Source organism: Zonotrichia leucophrys, chromosome 12 (assembly GCF_028769735.1).
Source record: "Zonotrichia leucophrys gambelii isolate GWCS_2022_RI chromosome 12, RI_Zleu_2.0, whole genome shotgun sequence".
NCBI classification, from domain to species: Eukaryota; Metazoa; Chordata; class Aves; order Passeriformes; family Passerellidae; genus Zonotrichia; species Zonotrichia leucophrys.
Genome location: NC_088182.1, coordinates 4,097,794 through 4,120,719, shown reverse-complemented (window position 1 = coordinate 4,120,719; position 22,926 = coordinate 4,097,794). Strand labels below are relative to the sequence as shown.

General features: G+C 43.1%; 1 protein-coding gene across 13 annotated transcripts in view; it reads right to left on the bottom strand.

Annotated features, from left to right (window-relative positions):
- FOXP1 (forkhead box P1) overlaps positions 1-22,926 on the bottom strand; it is a 371,464-nt gene that overhangs the window by 9,092 nt on the left and 339,446 nt on the right. For 11 of the 13 annotated variants that reach the window (XM_064723620.1, XM_064723619.1, XM_064723622.1 and 8 more), the window contains 6 exons: positions 18,140-18,223; positions 9,496-9,697; positions 9,325-9,404; positions 8,583-8,684; positions 3,796-3,917; positions 1,638-1,707 (listed from right to left, as the gene is read on the bottom strand). In XM_064723620.1, the coding sequence (XP_064579690.1) occupies positions 1,638-1,707; positions 3,796-3,917; positions 8,583-8,684; positions 9,325-9,404; positions 9,496-9,697; positions 18,140-18,223 (660 nt within the window). The remainder of the gene's footprint in view (positions 1-1,637; positions 1,708-3,795; positions 3,918-8,582; positions 8,685-9,324; positions 9,405-9,495; positions 9,698-18,139; positions 18,224-22,926) is intronic. The other 2 variants (XM_064723626.1, XM_064723630.1) reach the window with 1 other exon arrangement.

Genomic DNA, 22,926 nt, shown 5'->3' with positions numbered 1-22,926 from the left:
CTTGTGTCCTAGAGGAATCTGCTGCCCACATGGCAGTGGCCACCTGCATTATTTGCCCAGACCCTCTACAGCCCCATAGAACCCACTGTGATTCTGCCTCCAAAATCCAATGGCAGGGGAAGAAGTGTGGAACTTGCTGGTGTATTTTCACCCTAAAAGAGGACGTGGCTCAGTGCAATGGTTATTATTCATCCCCATTTATCAGAGGGGTGACACTGGCAGCAAATCTGGCCCGGGCTCCTCTCCCCATCAGCTCGGCTATGGGGGGGCACAAGGACATGGCTGTCTCAGGGAAAGTGGGGAATGGAAACAGTTTGGAGGTTATCACGGAAGACAAGAATGGATGGAGATGACGACAACGACACGTGTTTCAGAAATAAAACACGAACAGTTCCATATGATAAGCATATTAATTGAAATTAGTCACATAGTTAACAATGTGAAGAAATGCAGGATCATTTCATTTTTGCCTTTCAGCCTCATGAATGTAAAATGTGCTTGTAATCTTAATACTATTCAGGAGACAAAGCAGTCTTTAAAAATCACACTTCACAAGACTCAAGGGAAAATAAGTTACTAATGAATGGTATTTACAGTTGCTTCATTTAAACATGCTTTCCTGGGCTTTGCAGGAGTTACTGCATAAACTCAAAAAAATTAGGAGAAAGGCAAAACATCATTTTCCTCCTAATAATTTGTTTCTTGGCTCTGAAAAGAGAAGTCTACTAAACCTTCCACAAGGCATGACTGCTCAAGTAAATACCCATGGCCATCAGTGAACTTCCAGAGAAGTGACCCCAAGAACCACCTGGGGTGCAACCATGCATGGTGTTGCCTCCTGGATTAATTCATAACATAAACCAGGTTTGAACCCCACACAAACACACAGACCTCACTACAAATCAGGGCATAGTAATGCATTTGTATCTTTGATTTATACAGAGAACATTGACTTCACCTAGGGTTTTTGAGACTGACTCAGGAATTTACTGAAAGGGGAAAAAGGGCACAGGAAAAAGGGCTGGAGACATAGACATTTTTAGGCTGCAAGTTATTAATTCTGCACCCATACTTTGTGTATTTTTGCATCGTGAAAAAAACTGAATTTTTGTCTTACAATTACAGTTTAAACCAATAAAAATGATCTTTTATTTTCTATAGGAATTGCACCGTTTATTTTTTACCAACAATAGGAAGATATGCAAAAATAGCCCTTAAAAGAAAAGAGGGAAAAATGATCTGCTTTCTCTTTAAAGCCATGAACAATAGAAGGTCACGTGCCACAGTATCCTATCATTCAGCACATTAATAGCTGTGCTAGAGTAATTACACTTGTGGTATTTTTGCCTCAAGTGAAATTCTGAAATAAGAGGATGGAAATTATGATACTGCTGATAAATATTAATAAGTGAACTTTTAATTTTTTTGCCACAATATTCAAAATGCTAAGCATCTAGCTAATGCTGAAGCAGCCTGATATGTGTTTGCCTCCAGGGACTATGATGCTTTATGCACTTAAGAAAAAAGTTTAACGGAATTAAAATTTAATATCTAATTAGAGCAAGGCTAATATATTTTGAAATGAGTGGGGAAGACACACGCCTCTGTTGCATATTTGCTACAGTCATTAATCTTACCTGTAAAGCAGCATTGAGAGGTGTGCAGTAGGTGTGGCTGGTCTGTATGTTTTTAATAAGAGAAGGGTTACTGCATAAGAAAAACATAAAAAGGAGAGTTAAATGCAACCAACTTCTGTGCCAGCGTTTCAAGCACGTATTGCTTCCTCCCCCACCAGAAAACTAGAGCTGAGACTGGTTTTCCACACGAGCTCTCTTTCGTTTCTCTCCTTTTTTTTTTTTTTAATTTAAAGAAAATATCTGAGTTTTCGGCTATGGTTATCATATTTGCCTTTACTAAATAAGGAACATCATTATCTCTTGACGTTACCTCGCCATGTGTTCTACTACCCTGCGTTAGTGGCACATCTTGGCATCTCTGCTCATTTTAGCTGCGTTCAGGAGAAACTCTCCAATTTTCGTCGTGTCTGGGAGCCCGTTACCACGTGAAGGTCCATGGTGAGGAGGCAATGATCAAAAGCATCACGGGACATTTTAAACTCTGCTTCATCCAAGTGACTCTCCAAGTCGCTGGCAGTGGAGTCTCTCCCAGGGGAGCGGAGGGAGTCTCTCCCAATGGAGGGAGGCACCACGATGAGAGAGGATTTATCTGCTCCATGTTATTTCCAGCCATGCCAATGGCCACTGTGAGGGCTATCCACACCATTGCCCCAAGCAGCCCCTGGGTATGGAGGCTCAAGGGCAGGCAGAAGCCACCACGCTGCCCTGAAGGCCATTTTTAGTAAAAAATATTCTGGTGTGCTATTTTGGACTCTTATTTTTGTCACCTTTACATAAGGAGCCAGATTTGAGATAAAGGAATGGGGACCACGTGGGCTCTCTCTTTAGGAGGCATCCCAATATCACTGGTTCCATCAGGAGATTTAAAAAAAAATTAAAAATTATGAAATATAAACTAGGCAGAAAAAATGCCCATGCAAAATAGCCCCCAAAACTTTTATCACTCATTGGGCTTGTTTTTATCTTAATTTTATTCACGTGGGCATAAATTATGGTGAGCAGAGTCTTAACTGAGCTCCTTGCACAGGGACCAGCAAGGATCAGTTGTCCAGGAGAGATGGCCTTCGAGTAAAGGTCAAAGCAAATCCCTCTGGGAATCCCAGGAATATTGGTGGATGGTTGTCGTAGGCACACTGTGGCCTGTTGATAATCTTTATAGCTGGTCTCATTGCATTTTCAAACTCTTTAAAGTGAATTCAGCATTTCTGTCTTGTAAGTACCTTACTTTTTCTGATTAGGAGTTGCAAAACAAAGCATACAATATAAAGCAAAGGAAAATATCAGAATTAAAACTTATCTGAAACCTTTCCTGGCATATATCTGTCTTCCTGACACGTCTACAGCAGTATATCTGTGCTAGCGTGGATAATTATCTTAGTCTACATTGCTCTATAAATAAATGCTTTAACAAACATGTCAGAGTAGAGTTTTTACTACAGGCATTTGGATTATCAGAGTAGGACACACAAAATACACATAACAACCAAAAATTTAGTTTCTTTAGCAGCAAAGGTGATGACACTATTTTGTGAAATGCAAGTCTACATGAGATGGGTAAATCATGCAAAGCAAAGCAACAGCAGAAAAAAAAAATTAAAGCAAGTAAAAGCTCTTACTGTGCAACAAGCTCGCCAAAGTTTTCATCAGGGCAGTATTTTCGAGGACGGCCTCGTTGAATATGACGGCCACGTTTAAACTCTTCATCATCAACAGTCCAAAAGGACCCAAACTCATCCTCTACTCTGATAAAGCACTTATGCAGTGAGAGGTTGGTGCGAATGGCACCCTGGGACAAGAGCAGCAGCAAAGGAGATGAAGTGGAAACAAAGGGACACGGGATCGGGGACAGAACAGACATCAAATACAGGGAAAAGGAAAAAGAAAATAAAATGCAATAAGCATAAGCAAATGGTTTGTGAGGGTTAATATGCATTGCCACCTAAAAGCTACTAGCATGTGATGCAACAAACACCAAGCAAGCAGGGTCAGGGTACTGGTGGGCATACAAACAGTAGTGATGAGATGTTTGTCTTGGTTTCCCTTAACTGAGACAATGCACCTGTGGTTGGTCTAACACCAGCTAGCAGCCAAAAGCCTCTACGTTAAACTGTAAGCATGATCCGAGCTAGGCTAAGAAGTTCAAACATGGTGGACATACCCACTGATCTTTTGTGGCCTTCGTTTTTGGAACTCTAGTTCATCCACTGTCCATACTGCCCCTTTAACGTTTTCTACTCGCACAAAACACTTGTGAAGACTAAGATTATGACGCACTGCATTCTGCAGCAAGTATAAAAGAGAAAACATTCAAAAACCTTCCATGAGAAAATGCTCATCATTGTCCAAGAACAGCAGCAGCACAGTCAGCTTGACAGTTCTCATTTTGCAATGTTAAGCCCCTTCCCCTCCCCGCACCCGCTCGCTTTCCCCGGCTCTTTACATCTTATTTTGCAAAGACAAAATAAATATGAAAGCTTAAACCCAAGATTAAAAATTCACATTATTCTTATCAATTATCCCCAGAGTGACTGAGAACAGCCACAATTTTAAGCATGCATGTTGTAGAATACAGCACATTTCATACAGAACACAAGAGGAACATTTCTTAGACTTTTTCAAAACAAATATATATACACTCTGCAAAGAGAAATTTCTCCCTCCTGGAAAAGAAAGCAGTTAGAAAGAACAGAAAAGATTTTATGTAAGTACAGTTGACTGGATTTAGCTGTGAGGCACAGGAGCTGGTGTTGCTGTGGTTTCCCACAGCTGGGCTAATGTGATTCAGGTGCTGCACCTCCCTCCACACCCGCAGCACGGGCCGGGGGCTCGGCAGCACCCCACCGGCCGGCCGGCACCAACTCCTGCCTCCACGGCTTGCTCTTATATGGAAGTTGGCTCCTATTTCTGGCAGACTCCTGTAGTGACTGATCTGAGCCTCAGCCAAGTGAAAACATGAGGAGGGCTCTCTGAAACAAAGTGATAATATCCCCACAGCTCATCACCCAGAGGGACCCGTGCTCATGGCATCCAGTGCTTGAATGTCCACCCTGCAGCTCCATGCTGGGAGGGATGAGCACGGCCAACCCCTCCAACGTGCTGAGACACAATGAGACACCTCACTAAGACATGGCAAGCTCTTGGCTTTTCTGTCCCTGCTCCAGGGTGCTGAGAGCCTTGTTACTCCTCAAATGGAGTGCTATGCTTCGTCCCTGCTTCAGGAGTTTCCTGAGCAAATACCCTTCAACAACAGTTGGACCCAGTGTTCTTAAAGGTTTTTTCCAACCTAAAAGACTCTATGATTCTACAAAGCCATTGTTCATGGAATTCATAGGAATTTGTACATGGAGCTTGTTCCCAGCACCGCTGAAAGGGGCTTGGGAAACAGGAAAAACAGAAGAAGCCATTTGCTGAAAATCTGCAGGCGAACAAACTCCATCCTCACTGGCACCATTGATTCAGTCAATCTGGTTGACTCGTTAGCAGGCACAAAGCCAGCCAAACACATGGCCTGGGTCTAGGCAACCAGGAGACGACGAATTTTTTTTCCTTCCGACATCATCCCCTTCTTTTTTTTTTTTCATGAACATGGGGTCTGGATGGGGAAAGGGAGCTCTAGTAGTGAATGTCTAAGTCACTGTGCAAACAAAGGGTAGCACAGAGCATTTGTCATGTAAATCAGGAGGCGGTGGTGTGTGTGCTGGGAGGGGAACACAAAGAGTTTTCTGCTCCCCCTCCAATTCCCTGCCATGCCTAGTGCAGTCCCCACAGTCCCACCCTGGTAGGAGTGGAATATCTGGGTTTGAGCTGCTTTTGCTCAGCAGATGCTTGAGTGCAAACATATCTCCTCTGGCTGTAGGTGCCTGATCCAGGCACTTCAGCTTTTCCACATCGATCTGCTGCTGAACTGGTGAAACAATAAACCTTATATATGCTTTTCCTCTCAGCAAGGAAGAAATCTAGCAGAAAGTCAACCTGTCCATCAGGCCTGCTTCTTTCTGTCCTTATTTTCTTCTTTCTGCTCTTATTTTTTAATGTTTTTTTTTTTTCCACTCCCACCTCTTCCAGATTTCAGTACTGTTGACATTTTTGGCAAAATCCCTGATTTTGAGGTGGAGGAAAAACATGTAAACGCCCCACACCTTACGAGCTGAAACCAGCCAGCTCAGCAACTGCTGGTGGGTGCCGCACTAGTGCAACCCGACACAGGGCTGCCGGCCCACATCTGGGTAACTCAGGCAGTTTCCTGTGAAAATGGGAACACTGTCAAGTCTGGAGCAAAATGTAAGAATAATAACGCTATTTCCCCCAGTGAAAGCTGATCTTGTGGTTCATACAGCAGTTGATCAAACGCACACGGCAAAGCCCAGCGAAGGGAGTCCTCAGAGTTTGTAAATAGTCTCTAAAGACAGGGTTGAGCAGGAATATTTGTGTTTTTCTTTAAATAAATTTAATGTTGGAGAAATACTTTACAGACTGTTCTTGTTCTCTTGAAGTCCATTTGCAACTGATGTTTTAGACTGTGGGACAGGGCTCTTGCTGGATACGTTGAGACAGAGAAGTTGAATATTTACAAGACATCCATGAAGTGTTGCCCTAATTTTCTATTTTCCATGTGATCACTTATTTAAGGAACTCATGCCAGAAAAAAATTGTTGTGTTTCCCCTGCCTCTGGATACTTGCTATCTAACAGTTTTATGTGAACAATACCCCAACGTGTCAGAGCCACACCTGCAGCCTGTGCCTCATGGCTGTGACTCTGTGCCAGCAAATTACTCCAAAAAATATAAGCAAACAGACATTGCCTCTGACCTGTCAGAACCAGTTCACAATGCTGCACCAGCAATCAGCTAACAGAAAAATTAGGAGCTATTATTGTAAGATTATATATTTACCTTGTTAAAAATATTTGTATGCAAGCCACTTCTGCAGAAAAATTACCCTGAACATGCTTGAATGTAGTAAATGAAAGGGTTTGTTATTTTAATAACTGCTCAGGCTCTGCCATACTGCATTTTGGGAAAGAGGTTCAGTTTTTAAAGGTCTCTATTCTTGCGCTTTTTTGTGTTTTTGAAATAGGGCTCAGGGAAGCTTGTCCACACCAAACCCTGACCCTAAACTTGGGGAGCAGTGACCCAAATGTCCCCTAAGCATTAGCTGAAGGTGAGCACAAATCAGCACATATATATTCAAATTATTCTGATTCTGCAATTAGCCCCTTGTGCTCATTCTGCACCCCGTGGGCTTCCCGTCATGCCAATCCAGAGCTGCATTTTCATCCCTGCTGTTCCTGGGGGCTGGCAGAAATCTGAGCAGTCTCCAGCACAAAATCCTGCACTACTCCAACCACTTGTCTATTTTGCTGGTGCTGGTGGATGTGGGGGGTGAAGTTTTTCTTTCCTGTTACATGAGGCAGGACCTGGACACCTGCAGAAGGTCAAGGTGGCCAAGGAGGGGTCTCCAAATGGCACCTGCCCCCCTGGGACACACAGTGCCCTTCCACAAGCCTGAGAATCTGCAGCTCAGCCTCTCTACTGCTCTTCTGTATCTGCACTGGCTCCTGGGACTGGATTTTTTGTGATGCCAAAAGTTAATTCCCAAAACTAGGCTCACAGGAGATACAGCCAGGACTGCCTGCTGCCTTCTTCCACTCCTCCCTCCGCTTCCCTTTGCTGCTGGAACTAAATAGGATTTTTACTTTAGCACCCACACCTGCAGCTGCTGAAAAGCCCTACTGGAAGCACTCCAGCAGCAAAAGACAGGCAGGTCTAAAAGGATCTTAAATCAGGGAAAGTTAATTTCCTTTCTGGATAGTAAGGAAGCTGCAAAGTTGAACACTGCTCATGTTTTCCAACTGCAGGGAAGAATCAAAGCAGCAATCACAGAAAGTTTTCCTGAACTTAAGAGCTTCTAGACCAGGGTTAAAAACGTACAAAATTGTGCTGGGGTCTGAATGAAACGAAAACCATGCCACTAAAAACCAAGCTAACTTCCAAGGACCAATTTTAGCTCCATCCGCTGAAGGAATTAATCTTAAATGCAGGCTGGGACAGGAAAAACAGAAAGAGCTGATGGAACAGCATGTATGGGACCTATTCATACTACCTGGTCATTTGAAGTTGTCTGAGAACAACAGAGCTGCCTGGATTAAAAGAGATTCCAAGCACCAGGGTACAGTTTTTACAGCAACACAACATCCAGTTATTTGAATCATTCATTTGTGATTGCACCAGATTCAGAAGTCAATATGACTATTAAAGTGCTATATTTCAAGTGGAGGAGTGGACCCCAAAATACAGAATAAAATTAACTTCCCAAACCTCTCATGTAACAGTGTATGTGACAGTAATCAAAGGAAATTAAAGTGCAAAACCCCACGTCTTTTTCTGTTAAAGACATTTCTCATTGAGGAGCTTGCTTCTTGCATATTAAATTCAATAAGCTTCTGCTGTGTGATTAAAAAAAACAGAGAGGAAGTTTATAACAGCTGTTTATGTAGTTAAGAGTCAATCGACTGAGGAAAGAAATCCACTGATCTATAGATCCTAGGGAAAAAAATGGTTGTGATTAAAACCTGAATAGCTAAAAAGATGAATAGTATATCTTCTACTGACACGAGAACTTTACCACTTTTTTTTTTTTTTTAATTTTCTAATATGTTCCGGCTGAAGAGCCTGAGTTTCCCTGCTCGTAGCAACCACACAGAGGAACTCATGGCATAATCACAGAACATAAAAGCCAATAATGGGGATTCAATTAGTGGTTTTCAAAGGCAGAGGAATTTTTTCTGCCAAATATCAAATTGTTCCTGCAGATAAGGCACCCGGCGCGTGTCACAACTGCCGATCTAAATTTTTCATGTCCCCACGTCGGGACAATTTCTGTCATCAGCAAGGTCTGTTCTGTAGATGGCAGAGAGCAAAGGCAGGAGGTGGGCTCAGCCTTACCTTCCACGTCGCCGCGTTGCGTCGGAAGTAGGCGAACATTCGCGTGAACCAGTTGTAGATTTCGTTTAGTGTTAGCTGTTTTTCAGGAGATTCCAGGATGGCCTTGTGGAGCAAAGCGATTGCAAGATCAGTTACCAGCACACCAGTACAAAACACGCTCACAGTTTTACTTTGCCAGATACGAAAAAAAAAAGGGAAGAAAGGAAGAATGAAAAAGAAGAGATTTGGAGCAAGAAATCGAAAGGAGGGTTTTCACAATATGAACTAAGATTAATGGATGTATTTAACAGTTCAATGGCAAAATTCAAAATGGAATTATCTAATTGTTTTGAGTTTTTATTTCTGTTTCCTTACAGAAATATTAATTTATTAGTCATTCATAAAGCAGAATCAAAGAGAAATGCAAAACATTTCACTAGCTGATTAAAGCTCAGTAATTATTTAGAGCTCAGATTAATTCTAGGGATCAGAGATTACTGTAGCTTGTGATAATTGACTTGCCATCTTTAAACAGGCTCATTTTCACTGTTGTGTGAAATGAATTTCCTAATAATCACATCGTATTGTAATACTTAATCAAAAGCAATTATGTTATATATTGCAGTTCTAAAAACCCTTATAGTAAAGGTTTGAGCATTTGAGCACGCTTACATCCAAAGGTTTGAAAATCTATTTAATCCAGCACATATAGGGAGATATACTTTTTTCCCTAATCCAGACGCGTGTGTTTGGCTCAGCTTACCTGTCTAATTAAAGATGCATACGTGAATGGTGGTCTAACTTCTGCGTTCTTATAAAATTCTTGGTTCTGGGCAATATCTGCTAAATAAGAGCAGTTGTTCTGTTATCATCGCAGCCCGACGCCGCCGGGCCGCGGGGGAAGGCGGGGGCTGTGCCAGCAGAACCCCGTTACCTGAAGAGATGGGGACGTTGTACTTGTCCGAGTACCGCCTCCGGATGGGCCCGACGTTGTGCATGCTCGTGGTAGTGATGACCGACGGTCCCTGCGTGACGGGAGTGATGGGCGCAGTCGGGGTGGTGGGAGTATGAGGTAAACTCTGCGGAGACGCCTCGGACGCGGTCTTGGACAGCGTGACGCTCGATACCAGATTCAGCTGCGGGGGGAAGGACGAGGGGGTTGTTACAAACAGCATTTCTGGGTGGTTAAGGGCTGCAGAGGAAACCCTCGTACTGGAGTGTCCCTCAGTTACAAGCAGACACTGCAGCTTCAGCACAAAGTGCTGCTGTAACATCTCTGTTAAGAGCCAGTGAATGGAAATAGATAATAATTACATAAATACATCTCCAAATAGGTTTAAAAAACAGAGCAACATAGCCTACTGCCTAAAGAACAAATCATGAATTTTTATCTAAATCTTAATGGAAGATCTCGCACAGTACATGATTATTTTAATATTTTACTTCAAGTTTCATTGTTTCACAGTCTAAACCCCACACCTCTCTGATTTCCATGCTATCATTATGCATGGCTTCTAATCAGTCTTCCTGGATATTTCATTGAAGGCATCAGGCTTAAAATAAAAGACAAGACTTTCCTAGGGATATACTAGGGAGAAACACAATCTCTCTCTTCAGCATTTCGGCTTTTCTTTTTTTTTCCTCTCTGTTCATCCATTTTAAAAGCAAAGCCCAGAGTAGGTTAACACTGGAATAATTTAATTAATCACAGTGCATGAAATACTGTGAGCATTCAGCCCAGCACAAGTGGCACCACTCTGTTTTTCCCTCCTAGGATGGAAGGCATTGGTGTTACCTGCACGAAGCCTGGCCTCACTGGTGTGGCAGCGTGCCACAGCAGGCTGTAAAACACACCTGCCTCCAGGATTGGGTATCAAACCCAGCTCCAACCCGACTGTTTTCGATGCACAACCTATTTATATAACCAGCATCCACATTCCTCCCCAACCCCTTCTTTCTGCCCTACAATGTCCTTTGAAAGATGACGCCCCATCCCAATAGGTTGCTGCTGCTGAAGTATTTTAAACAAACACTCCAATCCCTTAAATACAACATCACAGAAGACGATCAAGAAAAGGGCTCTTTTTGACTACTTCCACATTTCCTTCCCTTAGGCAGTTTCACGAATAATATTGGTGAAATCCTGACCCCACTGAAGTCAGTAGCACAATTCCTACTGAATTTAACAGGGCCAGAATTTTACAACTTTTGTTCATGATTAAAATTCCTTCTTTGCTAGACATTAAACCTTCTGAGATGAAGGCAAGGCACACGACGCAGCTATGCCCCCAAAATCTCATGTTTATCCATAAGGCACTGTATTAATTTTCCTTGTATGAAAGTAACCAGATAAGAAAACTCCTATTAGCATCCCTCATATGAGTTAATAGCCACAAATAATTTTCTTTTAAAAAATAATAGGATTTATCCCAAACAAAGGTAGTGGAAAATAAAGAGCTGTAGTATTACAGAGAGGATACCAACACAAAAAGCCCATCGCCCACAGAAAGGGCTCAGCTGAGGGAAGATAAATTGTGATTGCTTGTCCTTCCTGACAGTGAGAAGGAGCTGAGGGAAACCCTAGCCACAAACTCCTGGCACAGCCCTGATGCTGCTGCTCCAAGGGAAGAAGGCGGTGAGCAGCAGACCTGCAAACACACACCTTTCCCTGCAGAGGCTTACAAATTCCCTTGCCCTCCAGTGGGAAATATTTAACACTTTGTGGTAAAACCAGGGAGTATAAACCCAGGAAGAGATGGTGAAGGTGGTGAAATGCAGGTATTGATCCCTGCTCCAGCATGAACCACCACCTGCAGTCTGGAGTTTTAAACACCCCTGGTGCCATGCACTCCCACCATGTGCCACCCAGTCAGCTCGTTGACTGGCCTGATTTAAGGACACTGATTAGGGACATATATATATATATAGTAATGTCTCCCTGTTATCCATCTATCCATCTATTACATATGATAAAAGGACCAGTGATGATAATAATAGTGCAACTGACAGGTCTCACCATGAAATTAAATCTACTGTATTTTATCTCAGTTTCTAAATGGACATTTTAACAGTCCAATAACTGCGAGGAAATCTGCATCAATTTTAAGTGCCCTTCTCAGTGCAGGCTCGGCAGCCGGGCCCTCCCGTTGGAAAGATCACTGCTCCTGCTTCATCATTACAGCTCCCAACTACTCCATTTCAAAAGAGCCCCCTTTCTTTTTCAGCATGTAAAAACTTAACATTTAATCTGTTTCTACTAGGGAAGCTTGAGAAAGGATCCACAAAGGTCAGCATTCCCTGCTTAAAGAATCTGAATCGAGTTAAATTTCTTTAGGCTTTACAGCATAGGTAGTGATGAGGAATAAACAGAGAAGAGGACGAGCAAAGGGGGGGGCTTTAACAGGCTTGACAAATGACACTGTGATTCACACCCACTGCTGGGCTGCCACTAATAAGCTACAGAGGAAGCAGCCAATCTCAGCTAATTACCAGATAAAATTGTATTGTAAGGACTCTAATTAGGAGATGCTTATGGAGGTGATCTAATGATTAAACGCTGCATCCAAGTGACCCCACCATCAATGTGCAGTGGTGCAAGATGTCACCGGAATATTTTGTAGAAACAGTAATTTTATTTCAAGGAGGGGAGGCAGTAATATTTGTAATAATGGCTATGAGGTAAACTAATTAAAAGACAGTTCCTAAAGGAAGACTGTGGCTTTGAGCAGCTGTGGCCGTTCCAAAACAAAGTGCCAAATCTCAACAGAGGAGCTGCAGTCAAGTGGAAAATTTCTGCCTGACCTCTGCTCTCGCTATTAATTTGCAGGAAACCTAATGACACATATACATATTCCCACAAAATTGTTCTAATTGCTAATTTGCCAAAGGAGCCCAGTTTCCAAATTAAACATGACTGCAGTCTGTGAGGAAAGAGAGAACAAAAAGCTGGAACGCAGCGAGTCTGCCGCGTTTCACCTCCGACGACCATTTGTGAGCCTGAACCAACAAGTTAATGAAACACGACCTTGTCCATCGCTAGCGAAGTTTTTCCGTTTTCCGTGTTTTATTTGATGACACTCTCCTCTTCCAGCTGGGTTCCCCAAACCCGAGCCAGGGTGAGGGAGGAGAGGGCTGCACTCCCTCCACAGCCTTTCGCTGCCGCTTCCTTTGTTGCGTCGATAGCGCCAAGGCTGAAAAATCGGTTGTGAATTAGAGCAGAATAACAAATTATGAATGGTGTTGGTTTTGTTGCCATCTTGAATTATTAATCTGAATGGTAAACTATTAAATCTTAATATTGGCGTCAATTAGAAACGTGGAAGCGGCTGTGGATGACTGTGCAGGGCAAAGATCAGGGAGGGACTGGGCTGGGAGGGTTTCTTTTCCTGATGGAAACTCTACATGGTTTCTGCCTGTTTGCATTTGCTATTTAAAAACAAGTTACTATGATTAGAAAAGTTGCTCGCATTGGTATTTTGTACACAGGCTGTTTCCCACATACCGTAATTTTTGGATGAGTATCACTGCTGGCAGAGGGGAGGGAACCCAAGCCACAGAGTGAGCACTTCAACAAGCAAGAACTCTTGCACTGCAGCAATGTGGACACTCAGAGCTCACCCCTGCACCAAGGAGTTAAAATGTTTTTGTAATATTTGTCCCGGGAATGGGGGGAGGATTTCCTCCAGCCTTTAAAAAACAACCAAACCTAAAAATAATAATTTAAAAAACACCAAAAAACCTAACAGAAAACACACCAAATCTCACAACAGTTGTTAAGTCCTAAAATTCTGCAAATTAAATCACTAAATTTTTTTGGTTGTTTTGTTCAGTTTTGGTTTTCTAGAATATTTCCTCACACTGATTTGACTTGGTCATTCATAACTGCCATAACTGTTTCAGCACTCAATATCCTTCTGAGGACTTTATTATTAACCTTCCCTTTCAAGAAATAGTCATGTCTTCCTATTAAAGGTGAAAACAGAGTAATTTGCTTTTTTTCTTTAGATATGAAAAAGGCAGAGGTAACCCATGCTATTACCCAGTTTAAAAAACCAGCTTTCCAGTTAGTGGCTCTCCTACTAGATCTAAGTCTGATTTCATTTTGTGTAAATATTTTACATGACAAAAGTGGCTGCACATGAAATACCACTGAAACTCTTAAAAAAGGGGAAAAAAAGTTTCTAAGGGTCACAGTGAGGCCATACCCAGTGATTCCCCTGCAATGGGTGCTGCTGCTCTGGCCCCAGCTGGAGCTGGGGACTCATCTGCACTGAACTCCTGGGACTGAAATACTTTTAAGAAGAAACTCCTTTTCTTGACATTGAGGGTGAGAGAGAGAAAGTGAATACTGGGCCTAAAACTTTGTTCATTGCTGTGTCTTCCTCTCCCTGTTTCAGCCTGGACACATCAGTGTATTGGATGCAGAGCCTGGCAGGCAGCAATCACTTAGCAGGTGTTGTTATTGGCAGGAATACTAAGGAAACTGAAGCTGAGGAGTGAGACTTAATGAAAACCAGTATATAAAAACAGCTTTTGTTGTGCTTGAGAATCTCTCTTTATTGCTGCATATCGTTATTTTTTCAAACTATAAAGTATGGCTACAGCAGCTAAAATGCTCAGTCATTACCTCAACAGTTAAAAGACTTTTATTTTTTACTGCTTTGTTATTACAGTTGCTAAAAACAGTATTTCAAAACAATCATAACTGCTATGGTTATGGTAAAAAAAAATACATTAAAGAAGGGATATCTAACAGTGCATCTTATTTAAAGTGCCAGAAGGGCCTTTAAAAGTTTTCTGTCTATTTTTAAAAGATAGCTATAGCACCTAGTATGAAGAATTACTTGTTGGTTGATGCTTTTTCCTTCTCCTTCCCTTCCTATGAACTTCAACACAAGTTAATCCTCCCCGAAGAAAGCACATTTCCATTTGAAGCTATTATGCTGATGGCTAACACCGATGACAACAGCGTGTCGGGGGGGTACCTTAATAGCAAAACCAGGATGACAGTTCTTGAGAAATCGCTGTTCCGGCTTTTGTGTTGTGGTTTTGTTTTTTTACCTTGAAAAAAAGTTCACCTTACCAAAACACGTCACAGCTTATTCTGTCTCATGGCCTTGTTCTCACTTTACTCAGGCCCCTCACTGAAACAGCACGTGCAGCACGGATGGGACAGCACTGCCTGTTTCAAGTGCTGAGCTCTGAGATAGCTCTGCTTTCTTTTGAACTGCTGCTGTTGGGGATTTTCATTATAAAACTGGGTGTTTTTAAAGGTGATCCTGAGCACTGCCCCAGCTCCTGGGATGTTCCCCTGTACCCCAGACCCCCTCCTGGCTGCCCAGCAGCCCCTGGGGAGCAGCACCAGACACTGACAGCACCTCCCTGCCCACACAGTCTGCCAATGATTTGGGCCACCACCACTACACAGGAATGTGCTTAAATCTCATCGACTTTAGTAGGACTAGAGAGCTTTACTGAGCAGATTTCTTGGTGGGCTGAAATGCAGGGGCCACTCCACCACTCCTGCCAAGCTCAAAATTACTGCAAAGAGCTAAAGACATCCAAAGCTGGGGATGGGATGGAAGGACATGGATAAATTAGACAAGCAACCCTTCCCCAGAGCTGGGTGAGTTTTGAATTGATGCACAACCCTCAAGAACTTGGCTGTGGTCCAGACTGGTCCAACACCACACACTCAACTACTGTCTCAGCCCAGAAGGCAAAGATGGCACAAGTGGACAGGTTGGATTACAAATGGCACATAGTTAACACAAATGCTCATGTACCCTCTTACCTGCCAGTAACAAAATAGTTTAAAACAAGCATCAAGATCCTTTAAGCAGAATAAAAACATTTTCTCAGTCATGAAAAGGCTCTAATTTTAAATCTAAACTCACTGCTATGTTTGGATCTGCAGACGCTTTTTCCTTTAAAATCACAGAAGTACTGTAATATATTAGTTCTAACACACACCTTGCATTAGTTACGTTGGCAGAAAAAAAAATTAATTACTGGATGTAAAGACTACTTTGCAGTGCAATAATGGTCATCAGATCTTTTTACCAAAGTCCTATCCCACTGAGTTGAAAGGACGAGGGTCTAGCAGTCTATGCAATGTCTGTGTATTTTTTTCACTAGGAAAGCACAATTTATGCAAAACACTATACTTCTACATTTTATAATTAATTTTCAAATGCTTCACCTATACATATTTTAATAATTTCTGATTTATCAGATGGTATCTATAATAAATTTTTCTATATTTCAATAAATGAAAAGAAGGCAGTTTCAATCCAACAACAGAGTGCCACACAATATAGGCCTGTCAGGCACCAATTTTTACTTCTAACATGTAAGTTAAAGGATAAGGAATTTATAATGCTGCCTGTGAACGAAACCACTTTTCATACACAAATGTGATCTTTTTTTTTCCAAAGGGTAATACAACAGTACATTTACATAAACTAATCCAAACAATCTATGTATTTGACAATGGCAAACCTCACACAGACTGCCTATTGTTGGTTTACATCTTGGAGTTCTTTATGTTGGCTTGTAACACTGCTCTAGCTGTCAAAGGTTTGACTTGGACTCTAAATAAATGGTTATAGAAGTGCTGTGCAGCGATATTGGACTTCTTTGCAAAAGAAAACCTGCTGTGTATGAATTCAAAAGCTATTAATTTTTCAGTCAAAAATATTCATGCCTATTTCTTTTAATAAAGAAACACTGTGCTGAGCAACTGAGAGATAATGTTGACTAGTGGTACAGAATTTTCAATAGAGCAGTTAAAAATAAATTTAGTAGGAGGTCCCCAACAAAGCTATAATTTTCCAGAATGTAAAACATTTTTAATACTAATCAAGACAGCCCTTTTCCCCCTGCGTTCACGGGTTTTTCTCCTGTGCTTTTCCCTGTTTATTAGCTGTTAACACTAATCTTCATGGCGACACCCTGGTATCTCTGTAGCCTACGAGACCCTCCAGAGCTCCCTGCCCTCGGCGGCCCGGCATCGATCACCAGCAGCCCTGCCAAACACCGCTCGCCTTCTGATGATTTCCTCCCTTCAGTTTGTAATCCTTCCTCCTGAGGGGCACTGCTGTTATGAAAGGCCTCAAGGCAGAGTGCTTTGAGACTCCCAGATTATTCCGCTGTTTTAATTTTTAATCCAGTAAGAGCTATAGAAACCAAACCTCCTCCCCGTTCTGTTGGGTCTACACACTTTGCCAACAATGCGCTGAAGCATTTGCATTCGGGCTGCGATGGATGTGAGGAAATAGAAGAATGCTATTTTTATAGACACTGACACTAGTTTCTACTCTAGAGGGCTGGTGTCCACCAGACCAAGCAATTTTAGGCATCTCACATCTTAAATGGAAGGGTTTGTACCTACCACTCAACTCACTCCAAAAAGGCAAGGAAGTTTCCCGTTGACTATGACATCTGTTCAAGTGTTACTCAATAGCCTGCAATTTCCTATCTAGTAGCCTCCCTATGCACTTCTGCAGCCATTTATTTCCAACTACATGGAAACTGAGAAATCCTTTTCTAGTAAAAATGTGTGCGCGAAGTGTTTAATGATTTTATGTTCTCTATCTCTGTAATGTGTTCTGTTTCAGACATTAATTTTGTCTACCAACTGCATCTTGGCAGGCTACCATATTTGCTGGGTTAATAGTCTGACTCCTTTTTATTTCTATCACCATAAATCACACATATATGGGTGTGTGTTTGCTTTATTTATAGAAAAAAAATCAGTCAAAACAGATAAACCAATACTTTGTCATTATGCTGCATCATTGCATATTGATTAAAATTGCTGGTACTAACTATAGATTGTCAACGCTCAATTAATTTTCACACAATGACTCAAAGCAAAATCAAATAAAGCCAGTGTACCTTTAAATCTTACAAATCTTAAAATCAAGAAGCAAAGCACTCTCTCCATTTTGAATAATCATTGGAAGCTCCCAGGAACACTTTCAGCATTAAGAGGCTGATAGAAAACAACAGCTGAAGAAGAGTCATTACAGTCAGGGAATGAGATGGGGGATTTTCTTGGGTTTGAGGGTAACCAGGAGTTTTCTTGGGCTGCAAAGCCACTTGTTTCCCCTACTCCCCCTTCTTCAAAGAGCAATCTGGGGTAGAGGAGGTTTCCCTTCTCAGTTTCAACAGTATAAAACCTGATACCGGGTAACTGTGATTATCATCAGAACGTGCAGTTAGAGTCACTTCTACAGTAAATGTCTGTCAGACCGGGAGAAAGCAAAATAAATATACTACATATAATTTAATTACAACTCCTTCCTAACACTTCCTAAGATTTCATCCAGTCAGACTGATGCAAAGTGACTAACATGAGGCCAAAAAAAGGCCCAATGCATCAGCTTTGGAACCAAACCGGACTTTGAAACTCCCTGAAGAGAGGGTGATGACAAAACTCGGCTGCACTTCCCATCTCCTTCCCACATCCAGCTCTGAAATGGGCCAGGCTCCACAGGGTGGGCTCCAGTGGGGAACAGGAAAGAGAGGTTTGTTGTGAGGTTTGGTTTTTGCTTTCAGCACAGCTCAGTACTTACGGGCTGAGGGGTGGCTTTTGGTTCAGTTGACTTCACATGCAGGTGTGTCATCATGGCTTGCAGGCGCTCTTTATCTTTTGCAAGCTGGAAGGGGAGAGAAAGAAAAAAATATCCTCTGTTAGTCGTACAAATAAAACCCAGCCTCTGCTTATTCCTAATTAAACAGCTGGCACCGAGGCATGAGACAGAAGAGTTTTATTGCTGAGTAGTTTGGAAATTGTATATGGGCTATTCGTGAGGTAAAGCCAATGTGTGGTGCTGGGTGTCACCATTTCCCAAAGCAAAATGCATTAGCCCTCGAGTGAGAAGAGCTAGACCTGCTGGCACCAAGAGCTTCACTCCAGCCTTGACAGCTAAAAGACAACAGTGAATCATGTTTATTAACCAGCCCCACTCCAGCTCGGGAGGCTCAGCAGAAGGAAAGCAAGGCAGCGGGTCTAGGATGCGTTTCCTTCTCTCAGAGCACAGAACAAGTGGCACAGATGGGCTTTACGTCAACCACAGGCATTGTGGCACATGCAACGAGCACAGCTGGGGTGGTTAACCACGAGGCACCTCCACAGGGCTCTGCAGGCAGCCTTGGGTCCAGAATCACCTTGATTTGACTTGAGGAGGTGGCAGAGTCCTCAGTGGGAAGCAAGGCTGGGCACCTGAGCAGGGCCACCCTGAGCATGGGGCAGGACCTGCTGTGGGAGCTGCCAGCATCCCTCTGGCTGAGGGCAGTGGGGTGGGAAAGGCTGAAAGCAGCAGTAATCACCCCAAACCACTCATCCCTGAGCACCCAATGCCACAGGACTCATGTTGTCATCCTGTCACATCAGCCACTTCAGGCCCAAGAGTTGGGGTAAAGCCCCTGATCTCAATGTTTCTTGTATTTTATGGCTGAGACCCACACAGCTGGAATCTCTGGATCACTGGTATGCATCCATAGCCTGGTCAGCTTCCCAAAGCACTTCAATGCCCTGGACAGACACTAAATTTCAATATTTTTGGAAACAAGGAATTTTTCTTCAATGTGTGAATGGGACTTTTTTCCAGCTGCTCTTCAAAAAAAAAAATTACAGTGGAAAGATATTAAGAATACTAATGAAAAAGGGGTGTTGTTAATCTGCATGCTGAACATAAAGGTTGCTGCTTCCAAGATGACCTGAATCAGGTTCTTACAAATGCCAGTTTTTGCAGAGTTTAGTTTTGGCTTTAGACAAGCCAGATTCCTGGTGCCAAAAGGAGAACTGTGCTCACATTCCAGAAAAACTTAAAACAACCTGCCCACCTTATCACCATCATCTGTTTGTAGCAGTAAAGTGGGGCTAAGTGTATATAAAAGGAGAGTTGATCGTAAATCTCCACTCACAGCCTTATGGCCAAGGTTGTCCTGCTCTTTGCAAGGCGAGGGGTTTGAGATTGTGCCATGATGGGATAAAACCTGGCACTGAAGTTTCCAAGACAGGAATGAAATAAAGGGAAAAATGGTGTCACTACACTTTTCAAATGGCTCCTCTTGTTTTGGTCAAAAACCTCAATGGCAAGAGAGAAAACCTGACACCTATGGCAGATCTCCTGCAATCTCATCCTGATCTGAGCTGGACACTTCACAGGAGAGCTGAGGGCAGCGACAGGCTCTTATCTCAGTGCTGCAGCAGGAACTTCTCCCTCTGAGAGTCCTCTGAGAACCTCTCCAGAGAAAGGAGAGGGCTCACCCTCAGCTGCTGTGCTTCATACAAAACAAATTAAGCCAAGAAATAGCTGTGCTCTCGGCGCAGCTCTGTTGTGCAATCCCTCATTCCTAGCAGTCTCCGGGCACACACGGGCTGCTTGGCGGGGTCATCTGTGCATTAAATTTTGGTCTGCAGGCTACTGCAGAAGAAACAACATCTCGTAGCCAAAATAAACAAAAGGCAGGCACCTGAGAGCTTCCTGCCAGCCCCGGCGCGGCGGCAGGAGGGGATGGCACCCGGGCAGCACAGGGCACACCCTGCCGTGCTTCCTCCGGCCCCCATGGCGAGGGAGAGGGGAAAGGGAGAGGGGAAGGGAGAGGGGCACCTCCCTCCCACTGCCAGGGTCCTTGTTTGTAGTGTTTCCACTCATCGTCTCAGCAATGCTTTTAACGCCGAATCTGGTGGATGGAGGTTATTAAAGATCCTCTCGACATTTCAGGCAGACACACGCTAGCATTTTGTCATAGTCTAGGAATTCAAACACTCACCCAGTTAGGCAGGAGTTTAAATTATGAAAAATAGAGGTCTCTCGGTTTCAAAGCGCTGAAGAGAAGTAAAAAAATCTGAAGAATTTCTTTAAACTGTTTTTCCCTTAGGTCAGGAAGCAGTAGTGATATAAAGCTAGAGTGTCACTAGTAGCCCCTCTGGTCAGTGGGGTCAAACAAAAGAAGCCATGGGGGATTGCTCAGCCACTGGTGGAAGCAAATTCTCACTGGTGGCAATGACTGGAGTGTAGATGGTCCAGAAATAGGAATTAATAGTCAACAGGCAGGAAAACGCTCTTGATCTACTGATAATGTTGTTGGGCAAGGACAGTTCTGACATGGAGGTAAGAATCTGCTCTGTACATGGGCCTGAGGAACACAACACAGTCCCATCTGAAGCTTCCTTCTTTCTTCCTACACCCATTTGGAAAGCTCTGCATGGTGGGAGTTTTCAGACAGCCATGGTGGGAGTTTACAGACAGTTCTCCATGATAAACCTCATTTTGTGAGACTTCCTTCACCTCTGGATGTACAATGTGAGTGCCTAACTATGGCAGGATGAAAATACATCCAGAGGAAGGTACAAGCCCTGCAAATGTGGACACCAAGACACACAGCTTGCCCTGGAGAGGTTAAATTCTAAAACTATACCAGTAGGAAAGGCAGGAGAGGGAAGCACAGAAAGCAGAGGCCACAAGGGGCTTCAGACAAGGCAGTGACCATGGAGCAAGAGGAAAGGCATTAGAAACACAGGTGATGAAGAAATTGTACGGAGGAAAACCAGACAAAAAAAAAAAAAAAAGACAAGAATCAGGAATGGGAAAATGAAAACCCAGTGAGGGCATTCAGCAGGAATGGGAGAGCACTTCAGCAGCAGGATTTTGGACAAACCAAGGACAAAGGAGAAGGAAGCCAGTCACAGGCAGTGCAAGAGGCAGCCAAAACACAGCCCTCCCATTCCGTGCCTGGTTGGCTTGTGCACTAGAAAGGCTGAGAATCCATTTATCCATTTTTCAAGAGTGTCAATGGATGCTGCAGGAAAACAGACCCAAGCAGCATTTTCATTGCACTGAAAATGGCCAGCTGCCTTCATTTTCTTCCTTTAGGAGACACTTCTCTAGACTCATCACAGCCCTGTTGCCATCCTGAAATGTCTTCCCACTCGAAGGCAGCAAAATGGATATCCTATTCCAGCTAACAGCTAGCTAAGGACAGGGGTATGTTCCTGCATTTGTGTTTTACTCAGCAGCACAATCTTCACTATTTATAATGGCAAAAAATGATCTTGTCAAGATGGTTTAAACAAAGCAAAATGTGAGAAGATTTCTACCTTGCCTGTGATTTTTGAAGTATGTTTGTGATGGAAATGCTAAGACCAAATGTCAAGATTTCTGCTAAGGACTATTTGCAATCAAACACAAAACAGATTTGACCCATTTCTTTCCAAAATGTTGATTAAAATATACTTTAGAAGAAGATTATTCACTTTTCTTTAACGCTGATAAAACCATAATGAGTAAAATAACAGCATAATCAACAACAAAAGGACAGCATTTGGGTCCATCACACTCAAAACCTGAAGTATATCCCTCAGGTGAAATGAATTTGTTTTGATGGAGCTGTACATGCATTAGATGGTGGGAAATGTAGATCTTGCCCATGTAGATCTGGTGCTGGACCCTGAAGCTGGTAATTCCCAGCTGCACTGTAAGGCAAAGCTGCTCACCAGTGCTGCTGATCAGGGGCAAAGGCTGTGGGTCCCTTTTCTATCTAACTCCCACAACTCAGTCTGCAGAGGGGCTGTCATCACTCTGCTGGTAACTGCTCCACAGCCTGAGGTCAGCTCAGTGCTCCTCAGACCATGTCACTGGGCACCCCACTGCTAGGCACCACATTCCTGTCCTGTTATGGTTCTGTGCAAAAACAGGCCACAGCCAGGCAAAATAGGGACTGGAGGGTAAATCCTTCCACATGATTAGGGGCTTTTCTGAACTATCAGAGGACTGATACAGGATGAAAGGAGAGGGAGAAGAGGAAAGCTGCAGGTAAATTTCAGAAGCTGGATCACCCTCCTCCTCCTGCACCTGTCCTTGCTGGCCAAGCAGAGATGGCCTCGCTCTGTTATCAACACTCCTGCCTAATTTAGGCCTCCAGTTCATCCTACCTACCCTGCTTATATGCCTGTTAAATCCAGAACTTTCTGGCCTCACACCATTTTGAAATTATGGTCTTGTCTTGTGGACCTTATGCTGCCTTCCCTTGCAATGACTCTGAGCACTGGCAGCACTAAATGGGTGTGAAGCTGTACCTGTAACTCATTTAGAGCAATTAGCAGAATGCTCTAAATGCTGATAAACCTTTCAAAAATATTGGCATGGGCTTAGGGAGAGGTGGGAACCAAGTCTCTCTGTCCTGTTCCTGTCCAACACAGGGCATCCTCCTGTAGTTCCATTCCCAGGGAGTGTGGGAGAGAAGGATTAATGCTTTTCAAGCTGACTGTAACTGAAGAATCTAGATTTACCTTCAGCCTCAATATTACTGCACCTTGGTGAAAGATTATCTCATTTCTCAGTTTACCAGGAAG